A 15,785-nucleotide genomic window follows, 5' to 3' on the forward strand; every position below is an offset into this window, starting at 1 on the left:
CAGAATAAGAATCCCAACAGGGATATTTCAATTGCAGGGATTAATAATCTCACTGTTTTGAATACTCATAGTTCAAACAGTCACAGTATTCACTCACAGGTTCAAAGATGGAGGCCCACTGATCCTGGGTTTTTTAAAATCAATTTAGATGCTTCATTTATGCATTTTAATTCTCAAGGAGGCATTGGACTAATTGTTAGGAATTTTGCAGGTACCTCCATTGGAGCCCAAAGGAAGTACTTTGATGGAGGAATGAAGAAAGGAATAGAAGTTGAGGAACTAGAGTGCAGAGCATGCTACCAGTTGTTATTTTTGCAAGCAATGGAAACTATAATAAAGCAGTTTTTGAGAGTGATAGTGAGGTAGTAGTTAAGTCAATCAATGAGCAAACATCTTACGTTCATTGGATGAATAATCATTTTATCTTAGACATTAAATACTCTTTCCGTTCTTTTTTAATAGGCCAGTTTCTATTAGTAAAAGTTTCAAAAAAATAGGCAAGTTTCCTAATTGGGAAAGTCAAATGTTACTTTAATTTTTTGGGACCACTTTTCTCTTAACTTCTTTTGATGACAAGTGTCATGTGAACCACTTCACTTTACTTCTTTTCCTAACAAGTGTCGGAGGGAGTATCTGTTAGGAAAATTAGGAGTGGAAATGTATCTCTGTTAAAAAAGATGCAAGTGGTGTTGCTGATAAGCTAGCTAAGAAAGCTAGAACATCTAAATCTTCTTTTACATATCAATCTGTTCTTCCTCATGATGTAAAAGAGTGGATTGATATGGCCTACAATGTAAACTCTTAACTCTATTAATAAACTACTTTTTACATAAAAAAAAAATCTAAAGAAAGTGAGGCATACTCACGGCGTCTTACACGTTTGGATTGCTTTAGGCAATTTTTAAATTTGGAATAGCGAAATTAGAGGAGAATTAGAATTATAAACGATAGACTGCTTGAGAAACAAAAATTTGACATAAAGTGAGGAGTAAAATATTTCCAGCCTCTTTGATTAGATATATTCTAAATTGATAATTTTGTTTCCGAAAATTAAAAAGTTAGTGACGCTCGACTGCTTCAGAAACAAACCAATTGGACAAAAAAATTAGTACTGACGAATTTTGAATTCAGATCATTAATATCATCACTTAATAATTTTACTACAATGACACCGGCTATTAACATTTATAAAACATCACGAATCAACTATTATTAGAAAAATATAATAAAATTAGACCCTCGATAATTTTGGGCTCTAGACGCCCGCCTAGACGTCATTGTCTATAAGACGGCCGAGAATGTGGTAATGGAAATAAGGTTACATGCATATGCACATACTTAAATTACGCCATAGTACTATGGAACATATGGAATGGGCGAGACAATAGAGTGTTTGGGCATAGATGGAGGTCAGCGGAGGAGATTGTTATTTTGGTAAAACAAATTCTAATACTTTGGAACTGCGATTCAAATGTATTTAAATTTGTGGATGCAAAGTTGCAAACTTAGTGCTTCATCACTGGTTTTGCACTTCTAGTCTAGCCTCCATGGCTTTGAATCTGTAATTCTTGACCCAACAGGCTTCGCCTGTCTTTTCTTAACATAACCTTTTCATTTGTAAAAAATAAAAATGCCCGTGAAATGTCAAAAAAATGCAGAAACAAAGCCTATAACGTGTCGGATACGTGTTAGAACGGTGCCCGTGTCGGACACAATTAGAACACCTCTTTCGGCGCATGCGTGCAACAGAAAGATTGAAAACTATCGGTGAAGGAAGAAAAGAAGGGATACCTAAAAGAAGAAGCAAGAGTAGAAAATAGTCAAAAAAAAAAGAAAAAGAAAGGTGAAGTCAACCATATACATTTTCTCTCCAAAACATAAGCTTAGTTGTACTTTGGATGATCAAACACAAAGTCTAATATTCCTCAAATCCTCAACATTTTCATAGTTTTTATAATTTCTCCTCCCCTCTCTCTCTCTCTCTTCCTTTCCTTGTTCTTTAAATATCCACCCCACCACTCCCTCTCCCTCCATCTCAAAACCACCTTTCTCTCAAACTCTTCTCCAAAAACCTGTCTTGTTTTCTACTACAACTACAAGAACAATGGTAGTGCCATCACCAAATCATCCAATTCACAACCAAAAGGAGAGGATCAAAAGTATTGGTGTACCTGTCATTGATTTATCAAACAAAAGATCAATTGTGTCTGATTCAATAGTAAAAGCCTGTGAAGAATATGGCTTTTTCAAAGTTATAAACCATGGTGTATCAAAAGATATAATCTCAAAGATGGAGAATGAAGGTCATGATTTCTTTGCTAAACCATCTCTAGAAAAACTAAAGGCCGGTCCTGCTACTCCACTTGGTTATGGTATCAAAAACATTGGTTTTAATGGTGATTTTGGTGAGGTTGAATATTTACTCCTCCATACAAATCCTCTTTCTATTTCTCAAAGATCTAAATCTATTTCTAATGATCCAATCAAATTCAGGTAAACCCCTACTCCTTCATTTCCTCTTCTTCCACCGATGGTTTTTTTCTTTACAGTTATACACAATTCTTTCATTTTCAGAATAATGTTAGAAAAACAGTGTTATGCATTGTGTCAAAATTAAGATCACCGGAATGCATATATAACATTATAGTATGTATACCGAGTCACATCATTATATTTTATTTTTGAAGCATATCACATCATTAATTAAGTATTATATTTTTTATGACCCTTAACTACAAAACATATGGTCAGGATTCTTAAAGTCATCCTTAAATTAATAAATTTCCAATCAACCACTACTTAGGTAAAGGAGAGCTTGATTTTTCAGTTGGAATTCAAGCTAACCTATGAGAAAATCTTAAAACCAGATACCCACTTTGAATATTATTTTCCGATTTACCTTAACCTGAGAAGCTCATCTTTGAATATTTTTCTTCATCATAAGCTAGCTAGCCAATCATATTTTTTACTCATTGCATTGGTTTATTTATTGGGTAAACTGGCTTAATAATCATAATTGTTTTTTTTTTTTTTTTTTGAAAAGGTAGCTGTTTTGAGAATAATAATAATAGTCTGGTATAAAAGCTGTGTAAGGTACGGATTTATGAATGACAAATGAGAAGAATTAGATCAGAGACATCAATCCAATCAAAAATAAAAAAATTAATTATAAAAAGTAAACAAAATCTAAGTAAAAATAATGATGGATTTTTTTTATTACTAAATAAGGCAAAATATAAATAAACATTTGTAAGAGTCCTTATTTCTAATTTAAGTAAATTCTCTGATAATGAGTTAAGGTCTTGTTTGGTAAACCATTACTTTTCTAACTTCTCTGATAATGTGTCAATGCAGTAATGTGGTAAATGATTACATAGAAGCAGTTAGAGATTTAACATGTGAGATACTTGAATTAATAGCTGAAGGATTGTGGGTCCCAGATAAATCAATATTCAGTAAGTTAATCAGAGACGTTGATAGTGATTCAATCATCAGGATCAATCACTATCCATCATCACTACAACACATGAGCGACAACAACAACCGGATTGGTTTTGGTGCACACACTGACCCTCAGATTCTAAACCTGTTAAGATCTAACGACGTAGATGGTTTTCAAATCTCTGTTGAAGATGGTGTGTGGGTCCCTGTCCCTTCTGATCCGGCCGCTTTCTACGTTAACGTAGGGGATGCTTTACAGGTTAACATTTTTACTCTCTGCTCCTCCGATATTATTTGGGTCCCAATTTATGTTACTTTCGTACTTGGGCCCGCTTTAGATGTTGTGGACGTTTTGTGGGTCCTGATTGGTCATGAAACTGACACAAATTTTGTGGGCCCCTCTTGGTAAAATTGGATCCACAATAGGCAACTCATCTGAGATTCCATGGTGAAAGTGATCTTTTTGAGCTTTAAGAATTTTGTACACACTTCAGAGCATCCACATTGGGCGAGTATAACCAAAAATTTGGGATGAGATCGTAACATAGTGGGACGGAGTAAAGATCAAATCCCAACCAAAGATCAAATTCCAGACCAAATATGGTCGCGACCAAATCCCAAATTCTAATATAGTCGGGCGTAAATTTAAAGTACGCTTGTTGCTGGGCGTAAATTTAAAGTACGCTTGTTAACGGGCGGAGATTTAAATTACGCCCGATGAAAATTCAAATTAAATAAAAAAGAAAAAGAATGAAAGTTACAAAAAATGGGGCGGACTTTTAAAGTCCGCCTGATGAAATTTTACGAAAAAAAAATGGGGCGGACTTTTAAAGTCCCCCTGATGAAAGTTACAAAAAATGAGGCGGACTTTTAAAGTCCGCCTGATGAAATTTTACGAAAAAAAAATGGGGCGGACTTTTAAAGTCCGCCTGACGAAATTTTAATCATGTACCGTTGCGTCACAACACGGACTAAACCCAAAATTTGGTCTTTTTTTGATCTTTGATCTTTGGTTTTGATCGCACCACTGCAGTTGCTCTCGGTCTACTTTCTTGATCCACATCTTAATCAGCATTATTGACGTTGCAAATGTTGTTTGTGGTTTGCAGGCCTTAACAAATGGAAGGTTTTCAAGTGTGAAACACAGGGTACTAACAAATTCAAACAAGAGTGCTAGGATGTCAATGATATATTTTGGTACACCACCGTTGCATGCATGTATATCTCCTATACCAGAGCTAGTTACACCCCAAAAACCATCTCAATATAGACCTTTCACTTGGGATGAATACAAGAAGGCTACTTATGCTCTACGTCTAAGCGATCACCGGCTTAATCTTTTCAGTGTGCAACAACAGAGCGAATAATGTGCGATAGAGAAGGCAAGTATCTTAATCAATGGACCCAAAACAACAACTAGCTAGGTATTGAAATGCTGTAAATAAGTACTGAAAGAAGAAGATGTTTACTATATGATTAGGTATTTGTTAGGTTGGTAACTAGCAAGAGATCCTTAGTAGGATGGGGTATGATTCATCATTTGATCATTTTATTAGTACACTACCCAATTTTTTCTTCTAAGGATGTTCGAACATTTAATGATATTTAGTATCAAGAAAATTATTTCCTAAAGAAGTTTAGCCAAAGTTTATCAAGGTACATATGAAATCTTGTATTACCAGAATCAATGTATGTTAAATGTTCAAAGGGCTGTATTTGGTTTTAAAAGTACCACAATGTAAGCTTAATATCACGTTTTCAATTCCTTGATATCTCTTCAAAGTTAGACAATACATATTCATCAGTGCAGTTTCGTATTTATAGTTTATGTTTACATCTATAACGAAAATATTAAAAGAAACACCCTCTGGATCGTGGGTATTACGATCCCAGTAATCCAGAACTGTAGATTGGTGCCGTGCTATGATTAACATCAGCAAATGAGCAAGTTGCGTAGAAATGACATAGTGCTAACCACAGTTGTACGTATAAACACGAGCATATCTGCATATGCTAGTCTAATAGTCATTGGCGCTGATTGCGAACGGTCATCTCATATACACCTCACACCGACATAGAAAGAAAAAGAAGGTATAAACCATGCGGGACGTACCAATATGATGATGTGAAGTTATGAACGGATTTTGGTCTCAGATGAAGCAAAGGTCCTACCCACATTTATATATAATGATAATTATTTTTGTGTTTGGAAAGAAAGCAACATTTTTAAGTTTCTTAGGCAATATACAGGCAGAATCCAATGGAACACATGCACAGATGATCGATAATAATTGTGATTAGAAATGATAGGTTAATTAGTGTTCTATCTATACCCTATCTATCTAGGCGCGTAAAAATTTAGAATTATTATTATGATTGCTAATAATGTAACAGGATCAAGGACAGAAAAAAACGTTCACATTGATTAGGTAAAAGGTGCATGCTCAAGAAATCAAGCATGATGACTTCGCTGCTAGCTCATTTCATTTGCTGTAAAGTTGGGGAAGATTCGGTTCTGGTACAATGTCTTAATCAGCCAGGCAAATTAGCCAAGTTTTGAAACCATATATGCTACCAACATTGAGAAAGATATTATTGATAAGCTTAGCTAATTCCCTCACAGCAATTTTTTTTACTAGTAGTACCGAAAATAATACAAGAATGATGATAATAATAACAAAAAAAGTCATATGAAAATATATTTGGCTGGCAGTTTGGCCTTCCCCTAATCCAAAAAGTACACCAACCAACAAAGCATGCAAATATAAGGTAAACATGAATATGACGTTAAGTGACACAATACAGATATGGTTTTTTCTTGTTTTAGATGAATAATGTGTCGAGTATGTGTGGTTGTTGTGAACCCTAAATTATTAAGAATCATCATCACTTGTAGAAGTAGTAGTAGTAGTAAATTTCTTTGATTAGGATCTTTAAAGTTTTAAGACTTCAAGTCCCTACTCCCCTTGCAGAAATATCTAAAACCTGCCCATATAAAGAAACTGATGATAAGATGATCTAGACAGAAAAGGGAATCAAGATTAAACATGTTAGCAGCAGGGCTTGTTGATGTGTGGGGATAATGGGGTTAATTAAGGGTAAAGTGGATACATGCTTTTGGATGTAGAACCGAAAGTAATGTGAAAGAAATGAGTTGAAAGAAGAAAAAAAAAAACAGTTGTACTTTGAGACAGTCTATATAGATAGAAATTAGTCAGAAAATCAGTCATAGTCATATCAGTGATTCATCAAAACCATGACAATTCAATGTACTACGCTGCTACTACTACTACTCTCTCTCAAAATCATATCAAATCTGTGAAGAAAGGGTAAGGTTACAACCTAAGAACCGGAAGATAATACGGTGTGGTAGACCAAAAACAGATCCGTTTACCATTTCCATTCATTCCATTTATCTGTCACTCTACCCATAAGTCAGGAATGCTGTGATTCAGCTGGCAGAGTATAGGAGCTAGCTAGTACTGTAAGTCGAGTCCAATCCCCATCCTTCTACAGCTACAACTACTACTACTTTACACCCCGGCCACTCACAGTTCTAGACTTACTATTCCAATCAGTCTTCATATAAAAAGCTGCCAATTTCAATCAACAATTTGAGCCGATCTTGTTGTTTAACTGTCAACAGGATAAGAACCACCTAAACCCGATTGGTACTATGACTACTATCAGAAAAGTGCTTCAAATTTATTTAGCATGTGGAGGGGATTGTGCTGAGAATGCTACAGTAAGGAAACCAAAAAGGGCCAATCGAAAAATGTCCAACATGCAATTTCAAATCACATTTTACTACAATGATGATCCATAATACTGTAGAGGAACATAGAAACCCAATCCACTGTGCACTCCACAGAGAATAGCATAGTAACTAACATCCAAAATATGCAGACCTTTGGGCCCAAGAATATGGATGAGATCTTTGCCATATCAACTGAAACTCTGTTTTGTTGCAGCGTTCTTTTTTGACTTGGATGCCCAGACACTTCCATATGAATGAGGTGGAGTTGGCTCAATATTCATCCATGGTATTTATCTAAGGATTAACATAAATAAATAATGCTAAACTAAACAAATATCATGCAGACGAACCTAATTTATAATCATCTTGGTTAACAGTTCACAACTGTGTCATTTCTGTTTCTTCAATAAAAGATTCTGGAACATTTCATTCAAGTCCAATTCTAGTGACAGAATCCTTCATGCCGATTAATATTATGCTTTTACAAGACAAAATGTACAGATTCCTTCACGATAGGTTTGGAAGTCAGAAGACACAAAACAACTTGGGCCTACTTGATTCTGACATTTATTCCGGGATGTTATTGTAAGAAAATTGTGTGCCTTGGCAGTGCTAACAAAACAAGGTTCCATTTCTCGGAACACCACGCATTTCTCTTATCGCGAAGTAGCTAATGAACTCAGATGTGTAAATCTTTCAGCATCTTCGGAATGCCCTAGACGATTTAAAAGTCCTATAAGGATAGAATAATGTTCTTCTGATGCATCAATTTTGTATCTTCTAGTCATGGAGTTGAATATCTTCTTAGCCTCATCAGCAAACCCAGCTCGATTGCAAATAGATAGAAGTACCGTTAAAGTAAAATGGTTTGGATTAAATCCACTACTTCCAACATTGTCATCATAAGTACGGAGAGCTTCTCGGTACATTTCGTTATCTCCATAAGCCTCTAAAAGTGCAGTCCATATCATAGGTCCCTTGTAAGGGTTCATATCGAAGACCCACTTTGCTTTCTCAATGTCTCCACATTTCCCATACATTTTCACAATGTTTGTGGCAACGAAAGGATTCGACTCAAATTCCCTCCTCAAGACATGTGCATGTATTTCCCTTCCAAGCTTTGCCGCACCCAACTCTCCACAAACACTTAAAACCCTCGAAACTGCAATAGGATCTGGTCTGTGCTTGGATAGCTGCATCGCTCTAAACACTGCAACTGCCTCATCTGGACACCTGTTTTTCAAGTAAGAATCTATCATAGCCGTCCAAGAAATTACGTTCTTCCTCTCCATTCCATCGAATAACTTGCAAGAGTACCCTATATGGCCACATCTTGAGTACATAACCATTAAAGAGGTAACAATGGAAACATTTGGCACCAATCTATTTTTCACAGCATATCCATGAATCTCTTTTCCCTGTTTTAAGGCTTTCAATTCTGCACAAACTGGAAGAACAGTTGCAATTGTTACAACATCAGGCTTCACACCTTCTTGTTGCATCCAAATTATCGATCTTAGTGCTTGATCAAGCCTCCCATTCGATACATAACCAGACATAAGAGCAGTCCAAGAAACAGCATTTCTCTCTGCTGAACCATAAAACACTTTCCTTCCATAACCCATATCTTTACACTTACAATACATATCTATTAAACCGGATTGTATAAAGATTTGCTTCGAGTAACTCTTGGTTTTTATCACATAGCCATGCATCTCCTTACCCAATTTCAATCCCCCCAACTCCCCAATAACAGGAAGGATTGTCGTCAGTATAATCGAATTTGGCAAAACCCCTTCACTTATCATCCATCTTAAATACTCCACTGCTTCTCTCTTCAACCTATTATGCGAAAAACCAGCAATCATAGTACCCCAAACAACATCATCAACTTCTTGTTCAGGAATTTCTTCGAACACTTGGCGAGCAAGCTTGATCTTATTACACTTAAAATACATATCAATCAAACTAGACTGCAGCAAAACGGAACCACTAACAAATCCATTCTTTATCATAAGTGCATGACATTTCATTCCTTGAGTGAGTGCAGAAGACCCAGCAAAACTCTTGATTAAACAAGAAAATGTATACACGTTTAATTCGATACCCGATTCGCGCATTTGCGCATACGTATCAAGCACACCTCGATATCGTTTCCCGCCGTAAACAACATTTCCTCTGAGTAAAGCATTCCAGGGATAAACACTGTTTGATTGAGAAGGAATATTTGACAAAATTCTCTCAGCATCTTCAATTGCTCCACATGAAGTGTACATATAAACAAGCTTAGTACACAAAAACTCATTGTCTTCAAATCCATTAATGTTCATGAAAGTATGAATTTGACGACCATGATGGAGTGATTTTAATCTAATACAAGCTTCAATGAGTGATGAAAAAGTAGTAGTATTAACAGGAATACCCTTTTTATCACAATAATCTAAAACTGTCAATGCTTCTTTAATTTTACCGTTTCTTGCAAGATTTTGAATGTCTTCGTAAATTGATGATGGGTTTTTGCTATGGAGTGGTATGGAAAGTGGGTTTGATGATTTGTGCGTTCTGGTGGTGTAGATGTATGATTTTTTCTTGATATTTTTGTTCTTCTGTTCTGTTTTCTTAATAGGAAGTATCGGAGGTTTTGATTTTTGTCTGTGGGTCTTTTGGATTCGAGGAGTTTGTAGATTCTTAGTGCTATTAATGATTTGAGATCGATACTCTAGTGGAGATTTTGTTGGGGTTGTGAGAAGGAGAGATGAAGGAGAACTTCTACATTCAACAATCATGGTGGAAACACAAATGAAAGTTTATTCACTAGCAAAGTTCTGTTTCCTGGGGTAGATTTTATACACAAAGTGATTTTGGCGGGCTTTATCAAGGCCCCTTAAAACTTCATCATTGAGCCGTAACGGCAATTCCTATGGGAACGAAGAAACCCATTTTATTTTTGAGCCAGGTGATAGCCAAAGAGGTTTCTCCATTATGGAACAACAATGAGTGGTTGGACATCAAGTGCCCGGGCTAGGGACACATGCCATCGTGTGAATGTCAAATGACGACGATGAAAGCACAAGCGCCAAACATAAACGCCGCATTCAATCTTCGAGCGCTGGCGTTTGTAGCAAAAACGCCAATAGGTAGTTTTTTTGAAATTTAAAATTCACTTTTTATCTCTATATATTAGCATCATCTTCAAACAATTCACTCACACCAAAATTCACTTCTCTTGAATTTTCTCTTCTAAAATTTGTTTCAATTTTTTAGTTTATTGTTGTTGTAATGGCTGAAAAGGTGATCACACTTTTTTGCGATGCAAAACTTGAAGCTGTTGAGTTTAAAAGAATTGTTTGTAATATCAATGAATGAAAACATTTAGATTTTAAAATGGATTTCCACTTCAGATTAAGCGAAATTTATTACAAATTAAACTTGCAAATAACATCAAACTACATTTTAATAAACCACAACAAAAACATCAAACTACATCAAATCCAGTGACATTCTCTCTGTAGAGTTCATAGCATGCAAAATGCTTAAACTCTCTTCCGTTTTCTTCAGTAAACTTGGTCTGAGCGATGGTTTTCTGTAAAACAGATAAAAAACAAGTTCAGATATTTATGATGCAGTTGAGTCCATGAGGAAAAAGTAAGATACTCACCAGTTTTTCGTTGGATAATCCAGAATTGCTACGGTGAACCATCCACAAAAATTTTGTATAATGTTTGACTTCCTTAGTGATGAATGCAATTCTTAGTTATAGGCTCTTACTGTTTCTTATGGTTTCGTTCCGTGATGCTACAAAATGTCTGAATACTCTTTCCCAGAAATAGTCAATGTTCAACCAACATCGAACAAGAGTAACATCTTCTTACATTGTAAAGACCGGGAGCGACATTCTAGTGCAGTACAGATGTGCTTGAGATGGACCATCTTTTAGAATTCTTAAACACGCTTCGTACGAAAAAGTTACCGTGAGCTTCCTCCCAATTACCAAGAGCTGTTTGGGTAACTTCATCTTCAGTTACACCGATGAACTTTTCTCGATCAATTTCCATCACCAGAGCAAGGAATGGCTGGACTGCAAGCCTAATAGATTGAAAACGAGCACGCAATCGACGAGCATCTCGGTTTCCTGGAATTCCCGTCAGTGAGACGAGCATTGAAAATACGTTCTCCCAAAAAGAACCATCTTGAAAGCCCATACCAATGATTACCCTATGAAAAAATATGCTTTGCGTATAGTTATATTCTCTTCTTCAGTAAACTTGGGACCACGATTTCTAACAGACATCTCTGCAGAGTGAGAGAGATTAAGAGTTTTAGAAAGAAAAAAGAAAAGAAAAAAAGATGCGATTTTGGAGATGGGAAGAATGGAATTTATAGGTCGAGAAAGAAAATCGAGTTGTTGACGTTTGTATTAAAGCCGTGCGGCTTTACTACAAAGGCCCGTTTGAATTACCATAGGAGTTGGCTTTTGTTGTAAAACCTCCCGTTTGAATTACCAACGCCTTTTTTTTTGTTATAAATACAACACTAGGTTTTATTCTCAACCAAACTAACAGATTTCTTTCTTAAGCCAACAACATCCACCATGTTTTCTAAAGGCAAAGAGAAGCAAATATTATGTGTCGAAGCAAAAGAGGTTTGTCCATTATGTTTCATGGATAACCACAGTCTTATGCAATGCCCTTGGATGTATTCAAAGTGTCCGCGGGAGGGTTGTTCACGCATCAGAATGGTGATTGAATCACAACCGGAAAAGCTCAGGTATTTGTAATGTCAAGATCCCAACTTTCCAGAGGAACCACATATGCTAGATGATGCTATGAAGATTAAAAAAGAAGAAGAAGAAGAAGAAAAGATTGCAACACTCTGCAAAAACTTCAAACTTAAAGCCAAATTGAAGAAGGAGTTATTACACTGCAAGCATTGTGGATATCGAGATCACGAATACAAACATTGTCCACAGAGAATCAGTGGATGCTCAAAGCCCGGTTGCAAGACTTTTATGCATTTGCGGACTTCTTCTGAAGAAGACACATATGGAAGGCATTTCAGGGAATGTCCTAGGTGCTTTTTGGTGGAGTGGGCTGATTGAAGTTGAAAGACAAATAGATTCACTATGGTATTATGTTATTTAGTTTGTTGTTTATTTTGTGTTATTACGATTATCTAAAACCAAACATGTCGATATCTTCACATTTGCACCATCAATATCATAAGGAATTTAAAAATTTCTTAGATTAAACATTGCACCATCAAAAGAAACACATTAGATTAAGGCTTGGTTTGGTAATGCTTTTTTTTTTACCAAAAACACTTTCAAAAACTATATATGTCAATAATTTTTCAAATTAGTGTTTGGTAAAAAATAAATAAAGTGCTTTTTATCCAAAACACTTCCCAAATTCCTCAATTTTTAAAAGCTGGGGAGGAGGAGCTTTTAAAAGCTACAAAAGCATAAACTTTGGTCCCACCTAAATTTAATGCTTCATTTATCTTTTTTATCCCTACTTTAATGGCAAAAGTTAACCTTAAATTTAAATACAATCAATTTTTTATTCTTATATTTTATTCTTTAAATTTTTTATTTTTTTTTATTTCCAAACTATGTTATGTACCATTTTATTTAATTTGTAAATAATAACAAAAAATGTTAAATAATTACTTAATTTTTTTTGGCAATCATAATAATAGTGATAATTAATAAATTTAATATTATATGAATTTATATTTAATAGAATTATTAGTAAACCATTATACAAAGCTTTTGGTTGGTAACCTAGCAACAAGTTGGGCTCCAACACCTTTTTGAATAGCAACGCCTAATCTATGAAAAATAAAGCTACCAAAACCACTACTAGCGTCGTTACTAGATAAACAATTCTTCAGACGCTTGAAAAAACACAAAGTATCCTCACCCAACTCTCCTAGAGTAGAGAAAGCCAAAACACTCAATCCATGGCCATGTGAAATACAGTTGTCCAAATATTTAGAGTGTTTACGTGAAACCGCATTAGATATAGCTTTCCCTGGGACGAAAGAGCGAATTCCATCACCTGCGAAGGGCGAAACACCAGTGACATCCATACAAACATCCTTTTCGTCTTCCCAGTTAAGCACAAGAATATCAGCAGGTTTCAGCTCTTTGTCATCATTCGTCAAAAATCCCAAAGAAACTTCCTTACGAGCAGGCACACTAGCTTTGAAGCAAACGTCGACGACTACATCACGAACAATATCATGTCGAAAATTAGGGCCTATATCCTTAGCACAATGAAGTGCATGATCACCAAAGATGTCCATGGTTTTATTACAACTTGGGCACAAGCCATTCTCAACAAACAATGGGATACCAAGACGATAGCAAAGTACAGCTCTAAAATGTCTAGGTCCAATACTGATTAAGCCCAATGATGGGTACAGCCATTAAATAATCTTGTGCATGCTTGATACGGTTGCACTGCCACAGGATGGAATCTCTTGCGGACATAGAAAATTGGTCTGGGATTTGCTTCTTAACTGCATCAAAATAAGTAACTGCCAGGGAGTGCATGGATGGGGGGGCAGTATCATCGACACAGTATGTAGAAGGCAAGCCACATACCTGAGCAAAATTCTGTAGTGCAAAATGATAAGAGAGCCTTTTTCAGTTGAGAATGAATTACCAAGGATCACCTTTTGTACCGAAGTAATCTGACACTGAGAAACAAGGTAACAATAGGCGCTAGTGTCAGCCATGGTGTAAATGCCAAGTCCACCATCTTTGATGGGCAATATAGATAGTCGCTGTTGTAGAGGACCAAACCCCGCACCATCACCAGTGATGAGAAGTATCAAGTACTTAAGTAAGTGATCATCAAAAAGGGCAGTGGCAGATTGTAAGGCTGCAGGATTGGTAGTACGCATTGCAAAATACAATCTAGAAACTCCAGTGCAATTGCGAAGTAATAGCATCTCACTTTGAGGGTCTTTGAGTTTCTTGATAGCAGACATCAATTGAACAGTCTTATTCACCCTGCTCAACATCATATCACTGATAAAGTTCAAATCCAGACTCACCGGTCCACCCAATAGTTTAACACCATTAGAAGGTCTACCAATATCAGCGGGTAAAACTCCGTCAGCTGTGCTTCTGGGGTCAGTAGAAGGCCAAAAGACTTCGGTTTTCTTTACATTAAGATGTAAACCCCTGCGTGGTCCTTCCGTTTCTATTATGCTCAGAGCCTTAGCTACCTCTAATGTATCACCAATAATTGTACCGTCATCCAAGTACCAAGCGTGCAAGTCAAGTTTGCATTGAGAAGCAATAGTCTTCACTAGGGGGTGAAGTGTCAATGCAAAGAGTAGAGGACCGAGGGGGTCACCTTGCTGAACTCCAAGTGCAGATGACAAAATATAATGGTCATAGTAGAGTTTGGCAGGCCTCGAGTAACAAAATTCTACCCAACGAGAAATACCTGGACAATGAAGGCGAACCTCTTTGATGAGCTGCGATCTGCTCACCATGTTGAAGGAATTAGAAAAGTCAATGAGCATCATTGACATTTCCTCTGAGTGACCATTCATCTCCAGTAGGCGATTTACAACATGTAAAATACTTTCCCCACCAGCAGGAATACCAACCCCGAATTGGTAATCGCCCAAATAAGTAGATATATCCTTACCAACCGAGACAGCAGCTACTTTCGAGACCAATCTGCGCCAAACTGTACCAACTGCAATGGGCCTAATACCACCTCCAGGTTTAAGTAAAGGGGTTAAAGGTGCAGTAGCAATAAACTCTCCCAAAACCGCAGGACACCTACCAGCCAACCAAAGATTGACAACCCCAGTAATCGAAACAAGTAAATCATCTGCAATAGCAGTTGCCGCCCCACTGATTGCGTCGACCAGATGCTGAGCACGCAAACCATCACGACCGCATGAAGTGCCTTTGGGGAAGCTCCTGATAGCCCGTAAAACAACCCGAGAATCTACTATAATTGGGTCAACCATGGCTTCATCACAGGAAACAGTGGGCAGAGGCGCAGGTGGATGCTTGTCTAGCAGTTCCAAGTACGTGTACTCGTTACGAGGAGCTAAACCAGACGAAGAGAGCACTCGAATGGCTGCTGCGAAATGGAAAAGGTTCAGTTGCGTCTGCCGGGATAAAAAAATTAATTATCTTTAAACCCAATAAAATTAAATAAAACTATCTTCAGAGATATGTTCGTTTTTGTCATTTGCTATAACAACAATAATTGAATATGATATTTTACCAAACACATTTTAATTAATTTTTTCACCAACTTTAGCTTTAGTTTATTTTTTTTGCCAAACGTCTAACTGCTTTTTTCTCACAGCACAGCACAACAACGCACAGCAGAAAAGTGCTTTTGTAAAAGCTGCAGCATTACCAAACTAAGCCTAAAACAACTGCTACATAGGCGTCAATTCTCGGCTTGTGGTGGAATTCCTAGGACGATGTATGGATTGTATTTGTTGAGCACCCTAAGAATGTTGAAACAAGCATGGAAGTCGAAAGGACGACCGCCGTGAGATACTGCCCACATCGCTAGAGGGCTGGGTTCCACTTCATGTCCGG

The 15,785-nt window shown here is 36.7% G+C and overlaps 2 protein-coding genes across 2 annotated transcripts; one reads left to right on the top strand and one right to left on the bottom strand.

Annotated features, from left to right (window-relative positions):
- Positions 1–1,962: 1,962 nt before the first annotated feature.
- Positions 1,963–5,203, top strand: LOC113352979 (gibberellin 2-beta-dioxygenase 2-like). The gene is made up of 3 exons (XM_026596715.1): positions 1,963–2,493; positions 3,355–3,700; positions 4,551–5,203. The coding sequence occupies exons 1-3, from the start codon at positions 2,105–2,107 to the stop codon at positions 4,806–4,808; spliced, it is 993 nt and encodes a 330-aa protein (XP_026452500.1). The 5' UTR covers positions 1,963–2,104; the 3' UTR covers positions 4,809–5,203.
- Positions 5,204–7,600: 2,397 nt separating this feature from the next.
- LOC113346959 (pentatricopeptide repeat-containing protein At1g71460, chloroplastic-like) lies at positions 7,601–10,001 on the bottom strand. The gene has a single exon (XM_026590520.1). It carries the CDS (start codon positions 9,982–9,984, stop codon positions 7,855–7,857), a length of 2,130 nt encoding a protein of 709 aa, XP_026446305.1. The 5' UTR covers positions 9,985–10,001; the 3' UTR covers positions 7,601–7,854.
- Positions 10,002–15,785: the final 5,784 nt, after the last annotated feature.

Source organism: Papaver somniferum, chromosome 2, assembly GCF_003573695.1.
Source record: "Papaver somniferum cultivar HN1 chromosome 2, ASM357369v1, whole genome shotgun sequence".
Lineage (NCBI taxonomy): Eukaryota > Viridiplantae > Streptophyta > Magnoliopsida > Ranunculales > Papaveraceae > Papaver > Papaver somniferum.